The following is a 21325-nucleotide window of genomic DNA, read 5'->3' on the forward strand; positions in this document are numbered from 1 at the left end:
GCCCAGTGAGTACAAGCCCAGAGAGTACAGGCCCAGTGAGGACAAGCCCAGAGAGTACAGGCCCAGAGAGTAAAGGCCCAGTGAGTACAAGCCCAGAGAGTACAGGCCCAGTGAGTACAGGCCCAGAGAATACAGGCCCAGTGAGTACAGGCCCAGAGAGTACAGGCCCAGTGAGTACAGGCCCAGAGAGTACAGGCCCAGTGAGTACAAGCCAGGAGAGTACAAGCCCAGAGAGTACAGGCCCAGTGAGTACAGGCCCAGAGAGTACAGGCCCAGAGAGTACAGGCCCAGTGAGTACAGGCCCTGAGAGTACAGGCCCAGTGAGTACAAGCCCAGTGAGTACAGGCCCAGTGAGTACAGGCCCAGTGAGTACAGGCCCAGAGAGTACAGGCCCAGAGAGTACAGGCCCATTGAGTACAGGCCCAGAGAGTACAGGCCCAGTGAGTACAGGCCCAGAGAGTACAAGCCCAGTGAGTACAAGCCCAGTGAGTACAGGCCCAGTGAGTACAGGCCCAGAGAGTACAGGCCCAGTGAGTACAGGCCCAGAGAGTACAGGCCCAGAGAGTACAGGCCCAGTGAGTACAGGCCCAGAGAGTACAAGCCCAGTGAGTACAGGCCCAGAGAGTACAGGCCCAGTGAGTACAGGCCCAGTGAGTACAGGCCCAGTGAGTACAGGCCCAGAGAGTACAAGCCCAGAGAGTACAGGCCCAGTGAGTACAGGCCCAGAGAGTACAGGCCCAGTGAGTACAGGCCCAGAGAGTACAGGCCCAGTGAGTACAGGCCCAGAGAGTACAGGCCCAGTGAGTACAGGCCCAGAGAGTACAGGCCCAGTGAGTACAGGCCCAGAGAGTACAGGCCCAGAGAGTACAGGCCCAGTGAGTACAAGCCCAGTGAGTACAGGCCCTGAGAGTACAGGCCCAGTGAGTACAGGCCCAGTGAGTACAGGCCCAGAGAGTACAAGCCCAGAGAGTACAGGCCCAGACAGTACAGGCCCAGTGAGTACAGGCCCAGAGAGTACAGGCCCAGTGAGTACAGGCCCAGAGAGTACAGGCCCAGTGAGTACAGGCCCAGTGAGTACAGGCCCAGAGAGTACAGGCCCAGTGAGTACAGGCCCAGAGAGTACAGGCCCAGAGAGTACAGGCCCAGTGAGTACAGGCCCAGAGAGTACAGGCCCAGAGAGTACAGGCCCAGTGAGTACAGGCCCAGAGAGTACAGGCCCAGTGAGTACAGGCCCAGAGAGTACAGGCCCAGTGAGTACAGGCCCAGTGAGTACAGGCCCAGAGAGTACAAGCCCAGAGAGTACAGGCCCAGTGAGTACAGGCCCAGAGATTACAGGCCCAGTGAGTACAGGCCCAGAGAGTACAGGCCCAGTGAGTACAGGCCCAGAGAGTACAGGCCCAGTGAGTACAAGCCCAGTGAGTACAGGCCCAGTGAGTACAGGCCCAGTGAGTACAGGCCCAGAGAGTACAGGCCCAGTGAGTACAGGCCCAGAGAGTACAGGCCCAGTGAGTACAGGCCCAGTGAGTACAGGCCCAGAGAGTACAGGCCCAGAGAGTACAGGCCCAGTGAGTACAAGCCCAGTGAGTACAGGCCCAGAGAGTACAGGCCCAGTGAGTACAAGCCCAGTGAGTACAGGCCCAGTGAGTACAGGCCCAGAGAGTACAGGCCCAGTGAGTACAGGCCCAGTGAGTACAGGCCCAGTGAGTACAGGCGCAGTGAGGACAAGCCCAGAGAGTACAAGCCCAGAGAGTACAAGCCCAGTCAGTACAGGCCCAGTGAGTACAAGCCCAGTCCGTACAGGCCCATTGAGTACAGGCCCAGTGAGTACAAACCCAGTGAGTACAGGCCCAGTGAGTACAGGCCCAGAGAGTACAGGCCCAGTGAGTACAGGCCCAGTGAGTACAAGCCCAGAGAGTACATGCCCAGAGAGTGTAGGTCCTTGAGGCTGAGGCCTTTACTCTGTATCTAACCCCGTGCTGTCCCTGTCCTGGGAGTGTTTGATGGGGACAGTGTAGAGGGAGCTTTACTCTGTATCTAACCCTGTGCTGTCCCTGTCCTGGGAGTGATGGATGGGGACAGTGTAGAGGAAGCTTTACTCTGTATCTAACCCCGTGCTGTCCCTGTCCTGGGTGTGTTTGATGGGGACAGTGTAGAGGGAGCTTTACTCTGTATCTAACCCCGTGCTGTCTCTGTCCTGGGAGTGTTTGATGGGGACAGTGTAGAGGGAGCTTTACTCTGTATCTAACCCCGTGCTGTCCCTGTCCTGGGTGTGTTTGATGGGGACAGTGTAGAGGGAGCTTTACACTGTATCTAACCTAGTGCTGTCCCTGTCCTGGGTGTGTTTGATGGGGACAGTGTAGAGGGAGCTTTACTCTGTATCTAACCCCGTGCTGTCTCTGTCTTGGGAGTGATGGATGGTGATAGTGTAGAGGGAGCTTTACTCTGTATCTAACCCCATGCTGTCCCTGTCCTGGGAGTGTTTGATGAGGGGACAGTGTAGAGGGAGCTTTACTCTGTATCTAACCCTGTGCTGTCCCTGTTCTGGGAGTGTTTCATGAGGGGACAGTGTAGAGAGAGCTTTACTCTATATCTAACCCCGTGATGTCCTTGTCCTGGGAGTGTTTGATGGGAGAGAGGGTCAGTGTAGAGGAAGCTTTACTCTGTTGTAACCCAATTCCTCCCGATGCTGATTAACAGGGGATTGAATTTTGAGTCTCTCCCATGGGTTTTGTTTCCAGGTAAAAGTTGCATATCACTGAATCTTACCTGCAATGATGCCCTGGAATGTTCTGGAATGCCATCTTCGTATTTTCCAGTGATTAAGCCACATGCCAATGGTGACCATGTCATCACTCCTAGACCTGAGAGAGATACAGAGCTTTCAGTTAAGGGTGGTCTGGGGGAGGAAACAAGACCGAGAGACTAAAGGGAATCTGTGAACAACAGCAAGACAGCGAGGCAGAGAGAGAGGGAGGGAGAGAGAGAGAGAGAGAGGGAGAGCGATAGGGAGAGAGAGAGGGAGGGAGAGCGAGAGGGAGAGAGGGAGAGAGAGAGAGAGAGAGAGAGAGGGAGAGCGATAGGGAGAGAGAGAGGGAGGGAGAGAGAGAGAGGGAGGGAGAGCGAGAAGGAGAGAGGGAGAGAGAGAGAGAGAGAGGGAGAGCGATAGGGAGAGAGAGAGGGAGAGCGAGAGGGAGAGCGAGATGGGGAAAGGTGGTGGGGAGAGAGAAGTGGGCAAGAGAGAGGGGGAGTGAGAGGGAGAGAGAGGGGGGGAGAGAGAGAGAGAGGGGAGGAAGAGAGAGAGGAGGAGAGAGAGAGAGAGAGGGGAGGAAGAGAAAGAGGAGGAGAGAGAGAGAGAGAGAGGAGGAAGAGAGAGAGGAGGAGAGAGAGAGGTGGGGAGAAAGGGGAGAGAGGGGAGGGGGGAGAGAGAGAGAGACAGTGCAGGGCATAGATAGCTAGAAAGAAACAGAGAAAGAGACAAAAATGGAGAGAGATAGAGAGAAAGAGAGATACATATCACGAGAAAAATATTGGAGAGAAAATGAAAGCCCTGAACAACAGAGAACAAATGAGAGAGACTGAAAGGGAGGGACAGTCAGAGAGACAGAAGACTCATGTCTGACAGAGACAACGAGTTAGAGACAGAAAGGGAGAGGGACTGAGGAAAAGGGACTATGAGGGAGACAGAGGAAGGAAGTGAAGGGGAGAGAGAGAGAGAGAGAGAGAGAGAGAGGGAGGGTGGGGGAGACAGGCATAAAGGAAGAGTAATAGATGGAATTTGTCAGCACTGCAGAGGACAGGCTGCCAGCTGAGGCACTGTTTGATATGACCAGGAAGGTTGATGAGGGCAGGGTGGTAGACGTAGTCTATATGGGTTTCAGTAAGGCCTTTGATAATATTCCACACGGGAAGCTGCTCTGGAAGGTCAGATCGCATGGAATCCAGGGGGAACCTGGCAAATTGGATCCACAATTGGCTTGGTGGTAGGAAACAGAGGGAATTGTGGAATGATGTTTGTTGGACTGGAGGCCTGTGACTAGGGGAGTGCCTCAGGGCTCGGTGCTGGGCCCATTGCTGTTTGTTACCGATTTCAGTGATTTGGATGAGAATGTACAAGGTATGATTAGTGAGTTTGCTGATGACACTAAAATAATCGGCATCGTGGACAGTGAGGAAGGTTATCAGAAATTGCAGCCGGACCTTGATCAGCTGGGGAAGTGGGCCGAGAAATGGCAAATGGAGATTAATATCGATAAGTGTGAGGCCTTGCATTTTGGAAAGTCAAATCAAGGTAGGAGATTTCATGGTGAATGGGAGGGCCTTAAATAAGGAGTGTAGGAGAACAGAGGGACCTTGGAGTTCAGGTGCAGGGTTGTCTGAAAGTGGAGTCCCAGGTAGACAGGGCAGTGAAGGAGGCTTTAGACACACTGGCCTTCATCAGTCAGGGCATTGAGTATAGACGTTGGGAAGTTATGTTGCAGTTATACAGGACGTTGGTGAGGCCGCACTTGGAGTACCGTGTTCAGGTTTGGTCACCTTGCTATAGGAAGGATGTTATTAAACTGGACAGTGAGCAGAGGAGGTTTACAAGGATGTTGCCAGGTCTGAAGGGACTGAGTCACAGGGAGAGGTTGGACAAGCGAGGACTTCTTACTTTAGAGCGTAGGAGACTGAGGGAGAATGTTAGAGAGGTGTATAAGATCATGAGAGGCGAACACACTCAGTCTTTCTCAAATCGAGGACTAGAGGGCATCAGTTTAAGGTGAGAGGGGAAAGAATAAAAGGGAACCTGAGGGGGCAACATTTTTACCCAGAGGGTGGTATGCAGATGGAATGAGCTGCCAGGGGAAGTGGTTGGGGCGGGGACATTAACAACGTTTAAAAGGCATTTGGACAAATACATGGAGAGGGAAGGATTAGGGGGATATGGGCCACGTGCAGGGAAATGGGGTTAGCGTGGATGGGCATTTTGGTCAGCATGGGCCAGTGTGGGCCGAAGGGACTGTCTCCGTGCTGTAGATTCCCTACAGTGTGGAAACAGGCCCTTCAGCCCAACCCGTCCATACCAACCCTCCGAAGAGTAACCCACCCAGACCCTTTTCCCTCTGACTAATGCACTGAACACCATGGGCAATTTAGCACGGCCAATTCACCCTGCCCTGCACATCTTTGGACTCTATGACTCTGTGTTTCAGATGACAGGCTGCCATTTGAGACACAGTTAAGAGTTTGGGGGGGTGTTTCTGATGTGTGTACAGTGTGTTCACATTAAGTTTTTGAAGTGCATGCAAAGTGTCTTGTTAAATGTTTATTTTGCGTTTATGACATACTTGAGGTTTGTTTGTGAAGTATTTTGAGTCACAGAGATGTACAGCATGGAAACAGACCCTTCAGTCCAACCCATCCATGCCAACCAGATATCCCAACCTAATCTTATCAGATTTGCCAGTACTTGGTGCATAACCCCTGAGGGGTGACCTTATCGAGGTTTATAAAATCATGAGGGGCATGGATAGGGTAAATCAACAAGGCCTTTTCCCTGAGGCAGGGAGTCTAAAACCCTTCATATACCCCTCCAGATGCTTTTTAAATGTTGCAATTGTACCAGCCTCCACCACTTCCTCTGGCAGCTCATTCCATACACGTACCACCCTCTGAGTTTAAACGTTGCCCCTTAGGTCCCTTTAATACCTTTCCCCTCTCACCTTAAACCTATACTTTCTAGTTCTGGACTCCCCCACCCAAGGGAAAACAGCCCCAGCCTGTTCAGCCTCTCCCTGTAGCTCAGATCCTCCAACCCTGGCAACATCCTTGTAAATCTTTTCTGAACCCTTTCAAGTTTCACAACATCTTTCCGATAGGAAGGAGACCAGAATTGCACACAATATTCCAACAGTGGTCTAACCAATGTCCTGTACAGCCGCAACATGACCTCCCAACTCCTGTACTCAATACTCTGACCAATAAAGGAAAGCATACCAAACGCCTTCTTCACTATCCTATCTACCTGCGACTCCACTTTCAAGGAGCTATGAACCTGCACTCCAAGGTCTCTTTGTTCAGCAACACTCCCTAGGACCTTATCATTAAGTGTATAAGTCCTGCTAAGATTTGCTTTCCCAAAATGCAGCACTTCGCGTTTATCTGAATTAAACTCCATCTGCCACTTCTCATCCCATTGGCCCATCTGGTCCAGATCCTGTTGTAATCTGAGGTAACCCTCTTTGCTGTCCACTACACCTCCAATTTTGGTGTCATCTGCAAACTTACTAACTGTACCTCTTATGCTCGTATCCAAATCATTTATGTAAATGACAAAAAGTAGAGGGCCTAGCACCGATCCTTGTGGCACTCCACTGGTCACAGGCCTCCAGTCTGAAAAACAACCCTCCACCACCACCCTCTGTCTTCTACCTTTGAGCAAGTTCTGTATCCAAATGTTTAGATTAGAGTGGTATCGGAAAAGCACAGCAGTTCAGGCAGCATCTGAGAAGCAGTAAAATCGACGTTTCAGGCAAAAGCCCTTCATCAGGAATACAGGCAGAGTGCCTGAAGGGTGGAGAGATAAGTGAGAGGAGGGTGGGGGTGGGGAGAGAGTAGCATAGAGTACAATGGGTGAGTGGGGGAGGGGATGAAGGTGATAGGTCAGGGAGGAGAGGGTGGAGTGGATAGGTGGAAAAGGAGATAGGCAGGTCGGACAAGTCCGGACAAGTCATGGGGACAGTGCTGAGCTGGAAGTTTGGAACTAGGGTGAGGTGGGGGAAGGGGAAATGAGGAAACTGTTGAAGTCCACATTGATGCCCTGGGGTTGAAGTGTTCCGAGTTGGAAGATGAGGCGTTCTTCCTCCAGGCGTCTGGTGGTGAGGGAGCGGCGGTGAAGGAGGCCCAGGACCTCCATGTCATTGGCCGAGTGGTGGAACTGGTCCTCCTGGGAGCAGATATGGCGGAGGCGGAGGAATTGGGAATACGGGATGGCATTTTTACAAGAGGTAGGCTGGGAAGAGGTGTAATCCAGGTAGCTGTGGGAGTCGGTGGGTTTGTAAAACATGTCAGTGTCAAGTCGGTCGTCATTAATGGAGATGGGGAGGTCCAGGAAGGGGAGGGAGGTGTCAGAGATAGTCCAGGTAAATTTAAGGTCAGGGTGGAATGTGTTGGTGAAGTTGATGAATTGCTCAACCTCCTCGCGGGAGCACGAGGTGGCGCCAATGCAGTCATCAATGTAGCGGAGGAAGAGGTGGGGAGTGGTGTCGGTGTAGTTACGGAAGATCAACTGTTCTATGTAGCCAACAAAGAGACAGGCATAGCTGGGGCCCATATGTGTGCCCATGGCTACTCCTTTGGTCTGGAGGAAGTGGGAGGATTCAAAGGAGAAATTGTTAAGGGTGAGGACCAGTTCGGCCAAATGAATGAGAGTGTCGGTGGAAGGGTACTGTTGGGGACGTTTGGAGAGGAAAAAATGGAGGGCTTGGAGGCCCTGGTCATGGCAGATGGAGGTGTAGAGGGATTGGATATCCATGGTGAAGATGAGGCGTTGGGGGCCGGGGAAACGGAAGCCTTGGAGGAGGTGGAGGGCGTGGGTGGAGTCTTGAACGTATGTGGGGAGTTCCTGGACTAGGGGGGATAGGACAGTGTCGAGGTAGGTAGAGATGAGTTCAGTGGGGCAGGAGCATGCTGAGACAATGGGTCGGCCAGGGTGGTCAGGCTTGTGGATCTTGGGAAGGAGGTAGAACCGGGCAGTGCGGGGTTCCCGGACTATGAGGTTGGAAGCTGTGGGTGGGAGATCTCCTGAGGTGATGAGGTTCTGTATGGTCTGGGCGATGATGGTTTGGTGATGGGGACCAGTTCCACCACAGAACACACCAGATGGCCTCCTTCTTTAGAGACCGCAATTTCCCTTCCCACGTGGTTAAAGATGCCCTCCAACACATCTCGTCCACATCCCGCACCTCCGCCCTCAGACCCCACCCCTCCAACCATAACAAGGACAGAACGCCCCTGGTGCTCACCTTCCACCCTACCAACCTTCGCATAAACCAAATCATCCACCGACATTTCTGCCAACTCCAAACGGACCCCACCATCAGGGATATTCCCTCCCCACCCCTTTCGGCCTTCCGCAAAGACCGTTCCCTCCGTGACTACCTGGTCAGGTCCACACCCCCCTACAAACCACCCTCCCATCCTGGCACTTTCCCCTGCCACCACAGGAACTGTAAAACCTGCGCCCACACCTCCTCCCTCACCTCTATCCAAGGCCCTAAAGAAGCCTTCCACATCCATCAACGTTTTACCTGCACATCCACTAATATCATTTATTGTATCCGTTGTGGTCTCCTCTACATTGGGGAGACTGGGCGCCTCCTAGCAGAGCTCTTTAGGGAACATCTCCGGGACACCCGCAGCAATCAACCAAACCCCCCCGTGGCCCAACATTTCAACTCCCCCTCCCACTCTGCCGAGGACATGGAGGTCCTGGGCCTCCTTCACCGCCGCTCCCTCACCACCAGATGCCTGGAGGAAGAACGCCTCATCTTCCGCCTCGGAACACTTCAACCCCAGGGCATCAATGTGGACTTCAACAGTTTCCTCATTCCCCCTTCCCCCACCTCACCCTCGTTCTAAACTTCCAGCTCAGTAACTGTCCCCATGACTTGTCCGGACTTGTCCTACCTGCCTATCTCCTTTTCCACCTATCCACTCCACCCTCTCCTCCTTGACCTATCACCTTCATCTCCTCCCCCACTCACCCATTGTACCCTGTGCTACTCTCTCCCCACCCCCACCCTCCTCTAGCTTATCTCTCCACCCTTCAGGCTCACTGCCTTTATTCCTGATGAAGGGCTTTTGCCCGAAACGTCGATTTTACTGCTCCTCGGATGCTGCCTGACCTGCTGTGCTTTTCCAGCACCACTCTAATCTAAACTCTGGTTTCCAGCATCTGCAGTCATTGTTTGTACCTGTATCCAAATGGCCAGTTCTCTCTGTATTCCATCAGATCTAACCTTGCTAACCAGTCTCCCAGGAGGAACCTTGTTGAACGCCTTATAGATCATAAAGATCCATATAGATCACATCTACCACTCTGCCCTCATCAATCTTGTTATTTCTTCAAAAAACTCAAGTTCATGAGACATGATTTCCCATGCACAAAGCCACGCTGACTATCTCTAATCTAGGGTACACCTGATCAGGTCCTGGGGATTTATCCACCTTTATGTGTTTTAAGACATCCAGCACTTCCTCCTCTGGAATATGGACATTTTGCAAGATGTCACCATCTATTTCCTCACATTCTATATCTTCCATGTGGGATGCTGGAGTTGTGTTTCTGGTGTGTCTGTGGTATCTTTACATACTTGTATGGTGTCTTTGCACTATATCTACTGCATGTTTGTGTTGTGTCCACAATACATTAGTGATGTCTTTACAATTATGGTGTGTTTCAATTTGATTTGATTTAGCGCTGTCACTAACACCAAATAGAGTGAAAAGTGTTGTTTTGTGTGCTGTACAGGCCGATCATACCATACATACAGCAAGGTGGCTCAGTGGTTAGCACTGCTGCCTCACAGCACTAGGGTCCCAGGTTCGATTCCAGCCTCGGGCGACTGACTGTGTGGAGTTTGCACATTCTCCCCGTGTCTGCGTGGGTTTCCTCCGGGTGCTCCGGTTTCCTCCCACAGTCCAAAGATGTGCAGCTTGGGAGGATGGGCCATGCTAAATTGCTCCAATAATGTTCAGGCTAGGTGGGTTAGCCGTGGGAAATGCTGGGTAAGAGGGGCAGGGTAGGGGGATTTGTGTCTGACTGCGATGATCTCCTGAGGGTTCCTGTGGACTCAATGGGCCGAATGGCTTGTTCCCACACTATAGGGATTCTGTTTACAGTGTGTTTGTGCTATGCTCCACCACTAACACCCCGCGGCCCTGTTTATTATCACTGGTGACTTCAATCACGCCAATCTAAGGAAGGTGTTGCCCAAGTACCACCAGGACATTACCTGCCCCACCAGGGGCCTGAACATTTTAGACCACTGCTACACCCCTGTGAAAGATGGCTACCACTCCATGCCCCGCCCTCATTTCGGGAACTCCGACCACAATGCTGTGTTTCTTCTCCGGCTTACAGGCAAAAGCTCAAACAGGAGACCCCCCCCCCCCACTGACGGATACAGGCCCCGTGCTGGTCGGTGGAGGCAGACGATTAACTCTGGTGCTGTCTGGAGTTGGCTGATTGGGCTGTGTTCAAACAGGCCACAGGTACCTCGGATGGGTTCGTCACCACCGTCACAGACTTTATCAGCAAGTGTGTGGAGGACTGCATACCGAGGAAGTCAATCCGGGTGGTGTTCCCCAACAGGAAACCCTGGAAGAATGAGGACATACAGAACCTGCTAAAAAAACCAGGTGTGAGGCCTTCAGGTCAGGAGACCCACTCCAATATAAGGAATCCAAGTCTGACTTTTGCCAAGCCATTAAGACAGCCAAGGACCAACACCGATCCGAACTAGAGACCCAGACAGACACCCGGCGACTATGGCAAGGACTGAATGATATCATAGGTTTGAAAAAGAGACAGTGCGAGATAGCAGACAGTGACACATCCCTCCCAGATCGTCTCAATGCCATCTATGCTTGTTTTGAGCAGAATTTCGGCGGAGAGGCAAAACCTATCCCGACAAGTCCTGACAAACCATCCCAACAGTCACAGCATCAGAGATTAGAGCAGTTTTCCTTCGGGTGAATCCAAGGAAAGCGTTGGGACCAGACTGAGAACCAGGCCGTGCACTCAGAGCAGGCGCAGTTCAACTGGCAGAGTTCTTCTTGGATACCTTCAACCTGTCCCTGCAGCAGGCCATGTCCCCGCTGTTCCAAGAGGGCCAACATCATCCCTGTACCTAAGAAGGCTCATGCAGCATGTCTCGATGACTACCGTCCAGTGGCCCTAACTTCAATGGGTCATGAAGTGCTTTGAAAGCTGGTCATGGCATTAATCAACTCCAGCCTCCCCACTCCTCTTGACCCACTCCAATTTGCCTACCTGACCAACAGATCCATGTCAGATGCCATATCACTTGCCCTTCACTCCTCTCCTAGAATATCTTGACACCAAGAACAGCTACGTAAGAATCCTACTCATTGACTACAGTTCAGCCTTCAACACTATTATCCCCTCATGGCTGATTACTAAACTTAGTGATCTCGGAGTAAGCCCCACTCTCTGCAACTGGATCATCAATTTCCTGACCCACAGGCTACAATCAGTGAAGATTTGGGACAATATTTCATCCTCACTAACACTTAACACTGAAGTCCCCCCCCTAGGGATGCGTACTCAGCCCCCTACTGTACTCACTGTATATCCACGACTGCGGTGCCAAATACCAGACTAATGCCATTTACACGTTCTCTGATGACACCACCATAGTCGGTTGAATCTCAGATGGCGACGAAACAGACTACAGATGGGAGGTGGGAACTAGCTCTCAATGCTGGCAAAACCAAGGAACTCATTATTGACTTTCAGCGGGATGTTACTCATACCCCCTACACATTAACAACGCAGAGGTGGAACGAGTGGAGAGTGTCAAGCTCCTGGGCGTGGTCATTAGCAACAAGCAAACATGTGGACGCACTGGTTACAAAGGCCCAACAACATCTCTCCTTCCTCAGGCAGCTGAGGAAATTTGCCATGACGGTGAATACCCTTACCAACTTTTATAGGTGCGCCATCGAGAGTGTTCTGTCTGGATGTATCACTACCTGATGTGGGAACTGTACCGTTCAGGATCAGAGACGGTTACAGAGAGGGGTGAACTCGGCCTGGACAATCACAAAGGCCAACCTCCCATCTAGAGGATCCATCTACCAGGCCCGATGTCAGGGAAAGGCCGCCAGCATTCTCAAAGATCCATCCCACCCTGGCAATGTTTTTCTACAACCTCTACCATCGGGGAGAGGGTACAGAAACCTGACCACACACACCATCCGGTTTGTAAACAGTTTCTACCCGACTGTTGTTAGAATACTGAATGGACTCACAAACTCTGAACATTCACCTGTCCCTGTGTTTTTGTTTTGGCCGCTGTTTACCTATTATTTACTTATCGATGTTACTTAACTCTGTAACCTGTCTGTATTGCTCACAAAACAAAGCTTTTCACTGTATCTCAGTTCACGTGACAATTCAATTCAATTCAATATTGACAACCTGTTTACGGTGTGTTTACAGTGTGTCTGTGGTGTATTGATGGTGTGTTTACGGTGAGTTTGTGGTGTATTGATGGTGTGTTTATGGTGAGTTTATGGTGTGTTTGTGGTGTGTTTGTGGTGTGTTTACAGTGTGTTTGTGGTGTATTGATGGTGTGTTTACGGTGAGTTTGTAGTGTGTTAACGGTGAGTTTGTGGTGTGTTTACGGTGTGTTTACGGTGAGTTTGTGGTGTGTTTGCGGTGTGTTTACGGTGTGTTTGCGGTGTGTTTACGATGTGTTTGCGGTGTGTTTGTGGTGTGTTTGCGGTGTGTTTACGGTGTGTTTACGGTGTGTTTGCGGTGTGTTTGTGGTGTGTTTACGGTGTGTTTACGGTGTGTTTGTGGTGTGTTTGTGGTGTGTTTACGGTGTGTTTACGGTGTGTTTACGGTGTGTTTTGGTGTGTTTACGGTGTGTTTACGGTGTGTTTGCGGTGTATTTGCGGTGTGTTTACGGTGTGTTTACGGTGTGTTTGTGGTGTGTTTGTGGTGTGTTTGCGGTGTGTTTGTGGTGTGTTTGCGGTGTGTTTGTGGTGTGTTTACGGTGTGTTTGTGGTGTGTTTGCGGTGTGTTTACGGTGTGTTTGTGGTGTGTTTGTGGTGTGTTTGCGGTGTGTTTGTGGTGTGTTTGTGGTGTGTTTGCGGTGTGTTTACGGTGTGTTTGTGGTGTGTTTGCGGTGTGTTTACGGTGTGTTTACAGTGTGTTTGCGGTGTGTTTGCGGTGCGTTTGTGGTGTGTTTGTGGTGTGCTTGCGGTGTATTTACGGTGTGTTTACGGTGTGTTCGCGGTGTGTTTGTGGTGTGTTTGCGGTGTGTTTACGGTGTGTTTGTGGTGTGTTTGTGGTGTATTGATGGTGTGTTTACAGTCTGTTTGTGGTGTATTGATGGTGTGTTTACGGTGTGTTTGTGGTGTATTGATGGTGTGTTTGCGGTGTGTTTATGGTGTACTTGTGGTGTGATCGTGGTGTGGTTGCGGTGTGTTTGCGGTGTGTTTGTGATGTGTTTGCGGTGTGATTGCGGTGTGTTTGCAGTTTGTTTGTGGTGTGTTTGCGGTGTGATCGCGGTGTGTTTGCGGTTTGTTTGTGGTGTGTTTATGGTGTGTTTGTGGTGTGTTTACGGTGTGTTTACGGTGTGTTCGCTGTGTGTTTGTGGTGTGATCGCGGTGTGGTTGCGGTGTGTTTGCGGTGTGTTTGTGATGTGTTTGCGGTGTGATCGCGGTGTGTTTGCGGTGTGTTTACGGTGTGTTTGTGTTGTGTTTGCGGTGTGTTTACGGTGTGTTTGCGGTGTGTTTACGGTGTGTTTGTGGTGTGTTTACGGTGTGTTTGCGGTGTGTTTACGATGTGTTTGCGGTGTGTTTGTGGTGTGTTTACGGTGTGTTTACGATGTGTTTGCGGTGTGTTTACGGTGTGTTTACGGTGTGTTTGTGTTGTGTTTGTGTTGTGTTTGTGGTGTGTTTACGGTGTGTTTGCGGTGTGTTTGCGGTGTGGTTGCGGTGTGTTTACGATGTGTTTGCGGTGTGTTTGTGGTGTGTTTACGGTGTGTTTACGATGTGTTTGCGGTGTGTTTACGGTGTGTTTGTGGTGTGTTTGCGGTGTGTTTACGGTGTGTTTGTGGTGTGTTTACAGTGCCACTGTAGTGAGCCTGCAGTGTGCCAGCTGCCTTGAATACTCACCGATCTTGTGGTAGAGCTCAGGAAGGTGTGCCTCGACCTTGTCTCTCTGGAAGAGATGGTACTGAGCCTGCTCACAGGATGGAGTGATCAGGTTAAACTGACGGGCAATGGCGTAAGCTTCCTGAGGACAGAGAGGCACGAGAGACGGTCAGTGACAGTGCTCCGTGATCTGTAACAGTCACAATGGTTCTGCAAGTGAACGATTTCGGAAACGCTCCCCCCTCCCCCATCAATCTCCACACTCTCGATTGTCCTGGCTTCCCACACAGAGGAGGCAAGGCAGCGCATGTTGGAGGGAGTAGGTAGCCCGAAGCTAAATGGAAGGCATGGCAGGACAGCTCGGCTGTGTGGGCTGAATCCCATGCCTTGTGACCCCAGACAATCACAGGAGACTTAACGTCTGTGCTTTGGAACTTGGGCTGGAGTCACTGGGTCTTCTGTAAGACTGAGATTGATGTGGATGACGTGTTTAATAACCGCGGCTGGTTACCTTGCAGAGCTGGAGAGGTGGCTAGGGACTGGGTAGCGCTGGGCAGTCTGAGATCACCAGGTGATTCGGGCCTGGCTCGGGTACAGGAGTCCTCCCCGAACCCCCCCCCCCTCCCCCAAGCCTACCGGACTCACTAAAGCACCTTTCATTTTGGGTACTGGTGAAGATGATACATTTTTCCAGGAATGTACAACTGTAACACCCAAAATGGCACAGCTTACGGGCTGTGGGATCGGGTAATAGTGCAGTGATTAATAGTTTGAGGACCAGATAAGTTTTTCTGTGCCCAGAGATGCGACGCCAAGTCTCCCTGACGCCGGGGTCAAAGGGCAGCTGCAGGGCGTTACTTAGGGGTCGGGTGCCGAGCCAGAGGTCACAGCCCACACTGGGGGAAAGAGGGATCGTAATCCCGGAAGTGGATTTTCGGGCACGAGACTGGGCAATCAGGGCCCCTCAGGCAGTAAGGTGCGGGATCGACCCCCATGTGTTCATGAGCACGGACGCAGGAGGTTTGTGTGATCAAACACGGGGCTGGGGAAAATGATGCAGGAGGGAGGGCTTTAGATTCCTGGGGGCATGCAGGCTGGTCTAGGGTCAAGAAGGAGATGTGGCTGCAAGACTGGGAACGGAACACGAAAGGATATTCATCATTTCGGAGGGATCATCAGAAAGGGAGAGGAGCTGGAGTCATGGTTTAGTGACAGAAGATTTCCACTTGAGAGAACGTGATATTTAGTGAAGCGAAGAAAGTGTGAGGGGCTTTTTGTAGAGCACCAAACAGCAGTGGCATTGTGGGACCCAGTATAAATCAGGAAAGGTCGCCCCATTACAGGAAGGATGTGGAAGCATTGGAAAAGGCGCAGAGGAGATTTACCAGGATGTTGCCTGGTCTGGAGGGAAGGTCTTATGAGGAAAGGCTGAGAGACTTGGGTCTGTTCTCATTGGAGAGAAGAAGGGATTTAATAGGGACACACAAGATGATCAGAGGATTAGATAGGGTAGACAGTGAGACTCTTTTCCCTTGGATGATGATGTCAGCGTGTACGAGGGAGCAAACTGAGGGGTGATAGATTTAAGACAGATGTCAGAGGCAGGTTCTTTACTCAGAGAGTGGTAAGGGTGTGGAATGCCCTACCTGCTAATGTAGTCAACTCAGCCACATTAGGGAGATTGAAACAATCCTTGGATAAGCACATGGATGATTTTGGGATAGTGTAGGGGGACGAGCTGAGAATAGTTCACAGGTCAGCGCAACATCGAGGGCCGAAGGGCCTGTTCTGTGCTGTATTGTTGTATGTTCTATGTTCTAACTTAGAGATCCATTTAACAAGGAGAATGCAGCATCATGAATGCCTTCAATGTTTGCTGGGTCAATCTAATGAGCACCAATGCTGTGGAGTAGGACAGTCTTGGAATGTATTTGAGACAGTTATTGAGATAGTTTTCTGGAGGGACATGTTGAGGAATCATCTAGGACATCGGTTATTTCTCATCTGGTATTGTACAATGAGAGAGGAATCATTAATAACGTTACTGTCCAGGAATCTTGAAGGAATATTGAACATTGTATGACAGAATTTTCTATTCAATTTAAAACAAAAAGGGTGTAATTTAATCTCAAACCGGTGTCTTAAATCTAAATGGGGCAATTATCAAGGGATGGGAATCTGATGGATTGGAAAAATACGTTTAAAAGATTAACACAAGGTACAATGGCTAGTAATTCAAGAGTTAATTCATGTTTTTCGAAGAACTTACATCTCTTGAAGGTAAAATTTTCCCAAAGGAAATTGAGTTGGGGTTACCTTAACCCTAACCCTATTACAGGGGGGAATATTAACCAATATATATGCAGGAGATGAAGGAATTGCCAAAAACAAAAGTGTAGATTAGACTCCCTACAGTGTGGAAACAAGCCCTTCGGCCCAACAAGTCCACACTGACCCACCCCTCTACCCAATATTTACCCCTGACTAATGCACCCAACACTATGGGGCAATTTAGCACGGCCAATCCTCCTGATCTGCACATCTTTGGACTGTGGGAGGAAACCCACGCAGACACAGGGGAGAACGTGCAAACTCCACACAGACAGGAATTGAACCTGGTCCCTGGTGCAGCACTAACCACTGAGCCACTGTGCCATCCATAGCTGTAGGCCGAACGATTGGGACACTTTTAGAATCCATCAAAGAAGGACAAATAAGTTTATCAAGAAATAGAGAATCCAAAATGAATGTAAACTAACTGGAAAAATAAAAGCAGCTTTTAAAAGTTTGTATTGGTATTTAAAAATGGAAAAAGGATTAGCAAAGTGTAGAGGCAGGTACTGCGGATGCTGGAGATTAGAGACAAGATTAGAGTGGTGCTGGAAAAGCACAGCAGGTCAGGCAGCATCCGAGGAGCAGGAAACATCGATATTTCAGGCAAAAGCTTTTGCCCGAAACGTCGATTTTCCTGCTCCTCAGATGCTGAAAGACAAGTGTGAGCCATTGCAGGAAGAGATAGGTGAACCTCGAATAGGAAAGAGAAGCTAAAGAAGTACTTTGTGCCTGTCTTCAGAAAAGAACATAAGAATTCTCCCTGAGATAATTCGGACCCAATGGTGTAGTCAGAATGTGGTGTTGGGCTAAATTAATATCAGTGAACATCGTAGAATTGGAGAAATTAATTGGGCTGAAAGTTGACAAATTCCAAGACCCAGGGACCTTTACAAATCACCTTTCCGAATTTGATTAATTCTGCAATGGTTCCTGGAGATTGCAAAGTCTGAAATGATTAGAAAAGAGTGAGAGAGAGAAAACCGAGAACAAAATAACCTGTTCAGGCTTGACACCAGTGACAGGGAGGAGCTTATTAGAATCTATTCAAAGGATGTGGTTACTGGTTACCTAGGAACGAATTGCCTGATTGGGGAAGCAGAGTCAACATCGATGGATGAAAGGGAAATCATCTTTGACAAACCAGGATGTTTTGATGGCGTTACTAACAGAGTCAACAAGGGGAAACAGGTGGATGTGATATACTTGGGTTTTTCCAAAGGTGTTTGACAAATTTCAACAGGGTGGCACGGTGGCTCAGTGGTTAGCACTGCTGCCTCACAGCACCAAGGGACCTGGGTTCGATTCCAGCCTCAGCCGACTGTCTGTGTGGAGTTTGCACATTCTTCCCCCGAGTCTGCGTGAGTTTCCTCCCACAGTCCAAAGATGTGCAGGTCAGGGTGGATTGGCCACGCTAAATTGCCCCATAGTTTTAGGCGCATTAGTTAGGGGTGTGTATATATAGGGAGGGGGAATGGATCTGGGTAGGTTACACTTCGGAGGGTCAGTGTGGACTTGTTGGGCCGAAGGGCCTGTTTCCACACTGTAGGGAATCTAATCTAAAAGGAGTGAATCAAGAAAATTACAGCATGTGTGGGATTCAGGGTACTATCCTCACAGACTAAAGAATGATTTGGTCAGCGGTATCTGAGAAGGAGATACTTGAACGGGAGGGAATGCGAGAAGGACTCAGCAGACTGACTCCAGGGGCTGGGGACGACTGGCCTGTGAGCAGCGATTGAGTCAAAAGTACTCCCTTGTGCTTCCAGGTTGATGGACTGCATTAAGCCGTCGGTCAGCTTGACGCTGAGAGACTCAGATGGAGGGGCTGAATGGCCTTCTGCTGCTCCTGTCAACCAATGTTTGAAAAACCAATAAGTTGTGAAAGGACGAGGGATGGAAGGGAGAGTCGAGAGGTCAATCTGCTTCAATAGTGATTCCAGTGCAGAGGGTCCTTCGAGTCTATGATTTGGTGTTGGCTCTCACCCGTGAGGTCAGCCTCTAACCCCATCAATGGTAGCGATGTCATCAGCTGTCTGGGAAGTGCATTCTGTAATCCTCCACTGCTCCCGCGCGGCAGCATGACACACCTCTTTAAAAGACACGCCTTTGATTAAGTTCAGAACCAGTAACCTGCACTGACTTACTCTCACTGACCGCGAAGGGTTCCACTCACGATTCCACATCAGCTTTGCTCCATCCTCCCATTCACCTCCAGCCCCGTCACCCCTCCATATCTCTGTAACCCCCTCCAGACCCTACACCCCCTCCCTACCTCTGTAACCCCCTCCAGCCCCCTACACCCCCTCCCTATCTCTGTAACCCCCTCCAGCTCCTACACCCCCTCCCTATCTCTGTAACCCCCTCCGGCCCCTAAACCCCCTCCCTATCTCTGTAACCCCCTCCAGCCCCTACACCCCCTCCCTATCTCTGTAACCCCCTCCAGCCCCTACACCCCTCCCTATCTCTGTAACCCCCTCCAGCCCCTACACTCCTCCCTATCTCTGTAACCTAATCTAGCCCCTACACCCCCTCCCTATCTCTGTAACCTCCTCCAGTCCCTACACCCCCTCCCTATCTCTGTAACCCCTCCAGCCCCTACACCCCCTCCCTATCTTTGTAACCCCCTCCAGCCCCCTACACCCCCTCCCTATCTCTGTAACCCCCTCCAGCCCCTACACCCCCTCCCTATCTCTGTAACCCCCTCCAGCCCCTACACCCCCTCCCTATCTCTGTACTCCCCTCCAGCCCCTACACCCCCTCCCTATCTCTGTAACCCCCTCCAGCTCCCTACACCCCCTCCCTATCTCTGTAACCTCATCTAGCCCCGACACCCCCTCCCTATCTCTGTAACCTCCTCCAGCCCCTACACCTCCTCCCTATCTCTGTAACCTCATCTAGCCCCTACACTCCCTCCCTATCTCTGTAGCCCCCTCCAGCCCCTACACCCCTCCCTATCTCTGTAACCCCCTCCAGCCCCTACACCCCTCCCTATCTCTGTAACCCCCTCCAGCCCCTACACCCCCTCCCCATTTCTGTAACCCCCTCCAGCCCCTACACCCCCTCCCTATCTCTGTAACCCCCTCCAGCTCCCTACACCCCCTCCCTATCTCTGTAACCTCCTCCAGCCCCTACACCCCCTCCCTATCTCTGTAACCCCCTACACCCCCTCCCTATCTCTGTAACCCCCTCCAGCCCCTACACCACCTCCCTATCTCTGTAACCCCCTACACCCCCTCCCTATCTCTGTAACCCCCTCCAGCCCCTACACCCCCTCCCTATCTCTGTAACCCCCTACACCCCCTCCCTATCTCTGTAACCCCCTCCAGCCACTACACCCCCTCCCTATCTCTGTCAACCCCTCCAGCCCCTACACCCCTCCCTATCTCTGTAAACCCCTCCAGCCCCTACACCCCCTCCCTATCTCTGTAACCCCCTCCAGCCACTACACCCCCTCCCTATCTCTGTAACCCCCTACACCCCCTCCCTATCTCTGTAACCCCCCTCCAGCCCCTACACCCCCTCCCTATCTCTGTAACCCCCCTCCAGCCCCTACACCCCTCCCTATCTCTGTAACCCCCTCCAGCCCCTACACTCCCTCCCTATCTCTGTAACCCCCTCCAGCCCCTACACCCCCTCCCTATCTCTGTAACCCCCTACACCCCCTCCCTATCTCTGTAAACCCCTCCAGCCCCTACACCCCTCCCTATCTCTGTAACCCCCTCCAGCCCCTACACCCCCTCCCTATCTCTGTAACCCCCTCCAGCCCCTACACCCCCTCCCTATCTCTGTAACCCCCTCCAGCCCCTACACCCCCTCCCTATCTCTGTAACCCCCTCCAGCCCCTACACCCCCTCCCTATCTCTGTAACCCCCTCCAGACCCTACCCCCCTCCCTATCTCTGTAACCCCCTCCGGCCCCTAAACCCCCTCCCTATCTCTGTAACCCCCTCCAGCCCCTACACCCCCTCCCTATCTCTGTAACCTCCTCCAGCCCCTACACCCCCTCCCTATCTCTGTAACCTCATCTAGCCCCTACACCCCCTCCCTATCTCTGTAACCTCCTCCAGCCCCTACACCCCCTCCCTATCTCTGTAACCTCATCTAGCCCCTACACCCCCTCCCTATCTCTGTAGCCCCCTCCAGCCCCTACACCCCTTCCCTATCTCTGTAACCCCCTCCAGTCCCTACACTCCTCCCTATCTCTGTAACCCCCTCCAGGCCCTACACCCCTCCCTATCTCTGTAACCCCCTCCAGTCCCTACACTCCTCCCTATCTCTGTAACCCCCTCCAGCCCCTACACCCCCTCCCTATCTCTGTAACTCCCTCCAGCCCCTACACCCCTCCCTATCTCTGTAACCCCGTCCAGCCCCTACACCCCCTCCCTATCTCTGTAACCCCCTCCAGCCCCTACACCCACTCCCTATCTCTGTAACCTCCTCCAGCCCCTACACCCCCTCCCTATCTCTGTAACCCCCTCCAGGCCCTACACCCCTCCCTATCTCTGTAACCCCCTCCAGTCCCTACACTCCTCCCTATCTCTGTAACCCCCTCCAGCCCCTACACCCCCTCCCTATCTCTGTAACTCCCTCCAGCCCCTACACCCCTCCCTATCTCTGTAACCCCCTCCAGCCCCTACACCCCCTCCCTATCTCTGTAACCCCCTCCAGCCCCTACACCCCCTCCCTATCTCTGTAACCTCCTCCAGCCCCTACACCCCCTCCCTATCTCTGTAACCCCCTCCAGCCCCTACACCCCCTCCCTATCTCTGTAACTCCCTCCACCCCCTACACCCCCTCCCTATCTCTGTAACCTCCTCCAACCCTTACACCCCTCCCTATCTCTGTAACCCCCTCCAGCCCCTACACCCCTCCCTATCTGTGTAACCCCCTCCAGCCCCTACATCCTTCCCTATCTCTGTAACCCCCTCCAGCCCCTACACCCCCTCCCCATTTCTGTAACCCCCTCCAGCCCCTACACCCCCTCCCTATCTCTGTAACCCCCTCCAGCCCCTACACCCCCTCCCTATCTCTGTAACCCCCTCCAGCCACTACACCTCCTCCCTATCTCTGTAAACCCCTCCAGCCCCTACACCCCTCCCTAT

General features: G+C 51.7%; 1 protein-coding gene across 1 annotated transcript in view; it reads right to left on the reverse strand.

The window, feature by feature from the left end:
* Window positions 1-21325, reverse strand: part of LOC140492446 (voltage-gated potassium channel subunit beta-2-like) — a 73690-nt gene that overhangs the window by 14315 nt on the left and 38050 nt on the right. The window contains exons 11-12 of the mRNA XM_072591336.1: window positions 13912-14032; window positions 2767-2861 (exon numbers count right to left, since the gene is read on the reverse strand). Of these exons, the coding sequence (XP_072447437.1) occupies window positions 2767-2861; window positions 13912-14032 (216 nt within the window). The remainder of the gene's footprint in view (window positions 1-2766; window positions 2862-13911; window positions 14033-21325) is intronic.

This window comes from Chiloscyllium punctatum, chromosome 21 (genome assembly GCF_047496795.1).
Source record: "Chiloscyllium punctatum isolate Juve2018m chromosome 21, sChiPun1.3, whole genome shotgun sequence".
NCBI lineage: Eukaryota > Metazoa > Chordata > Chondrichthyes > Orectolobiformes > Hemiscylliidae > Chiloscyllium > Chiloscyllium punctatum.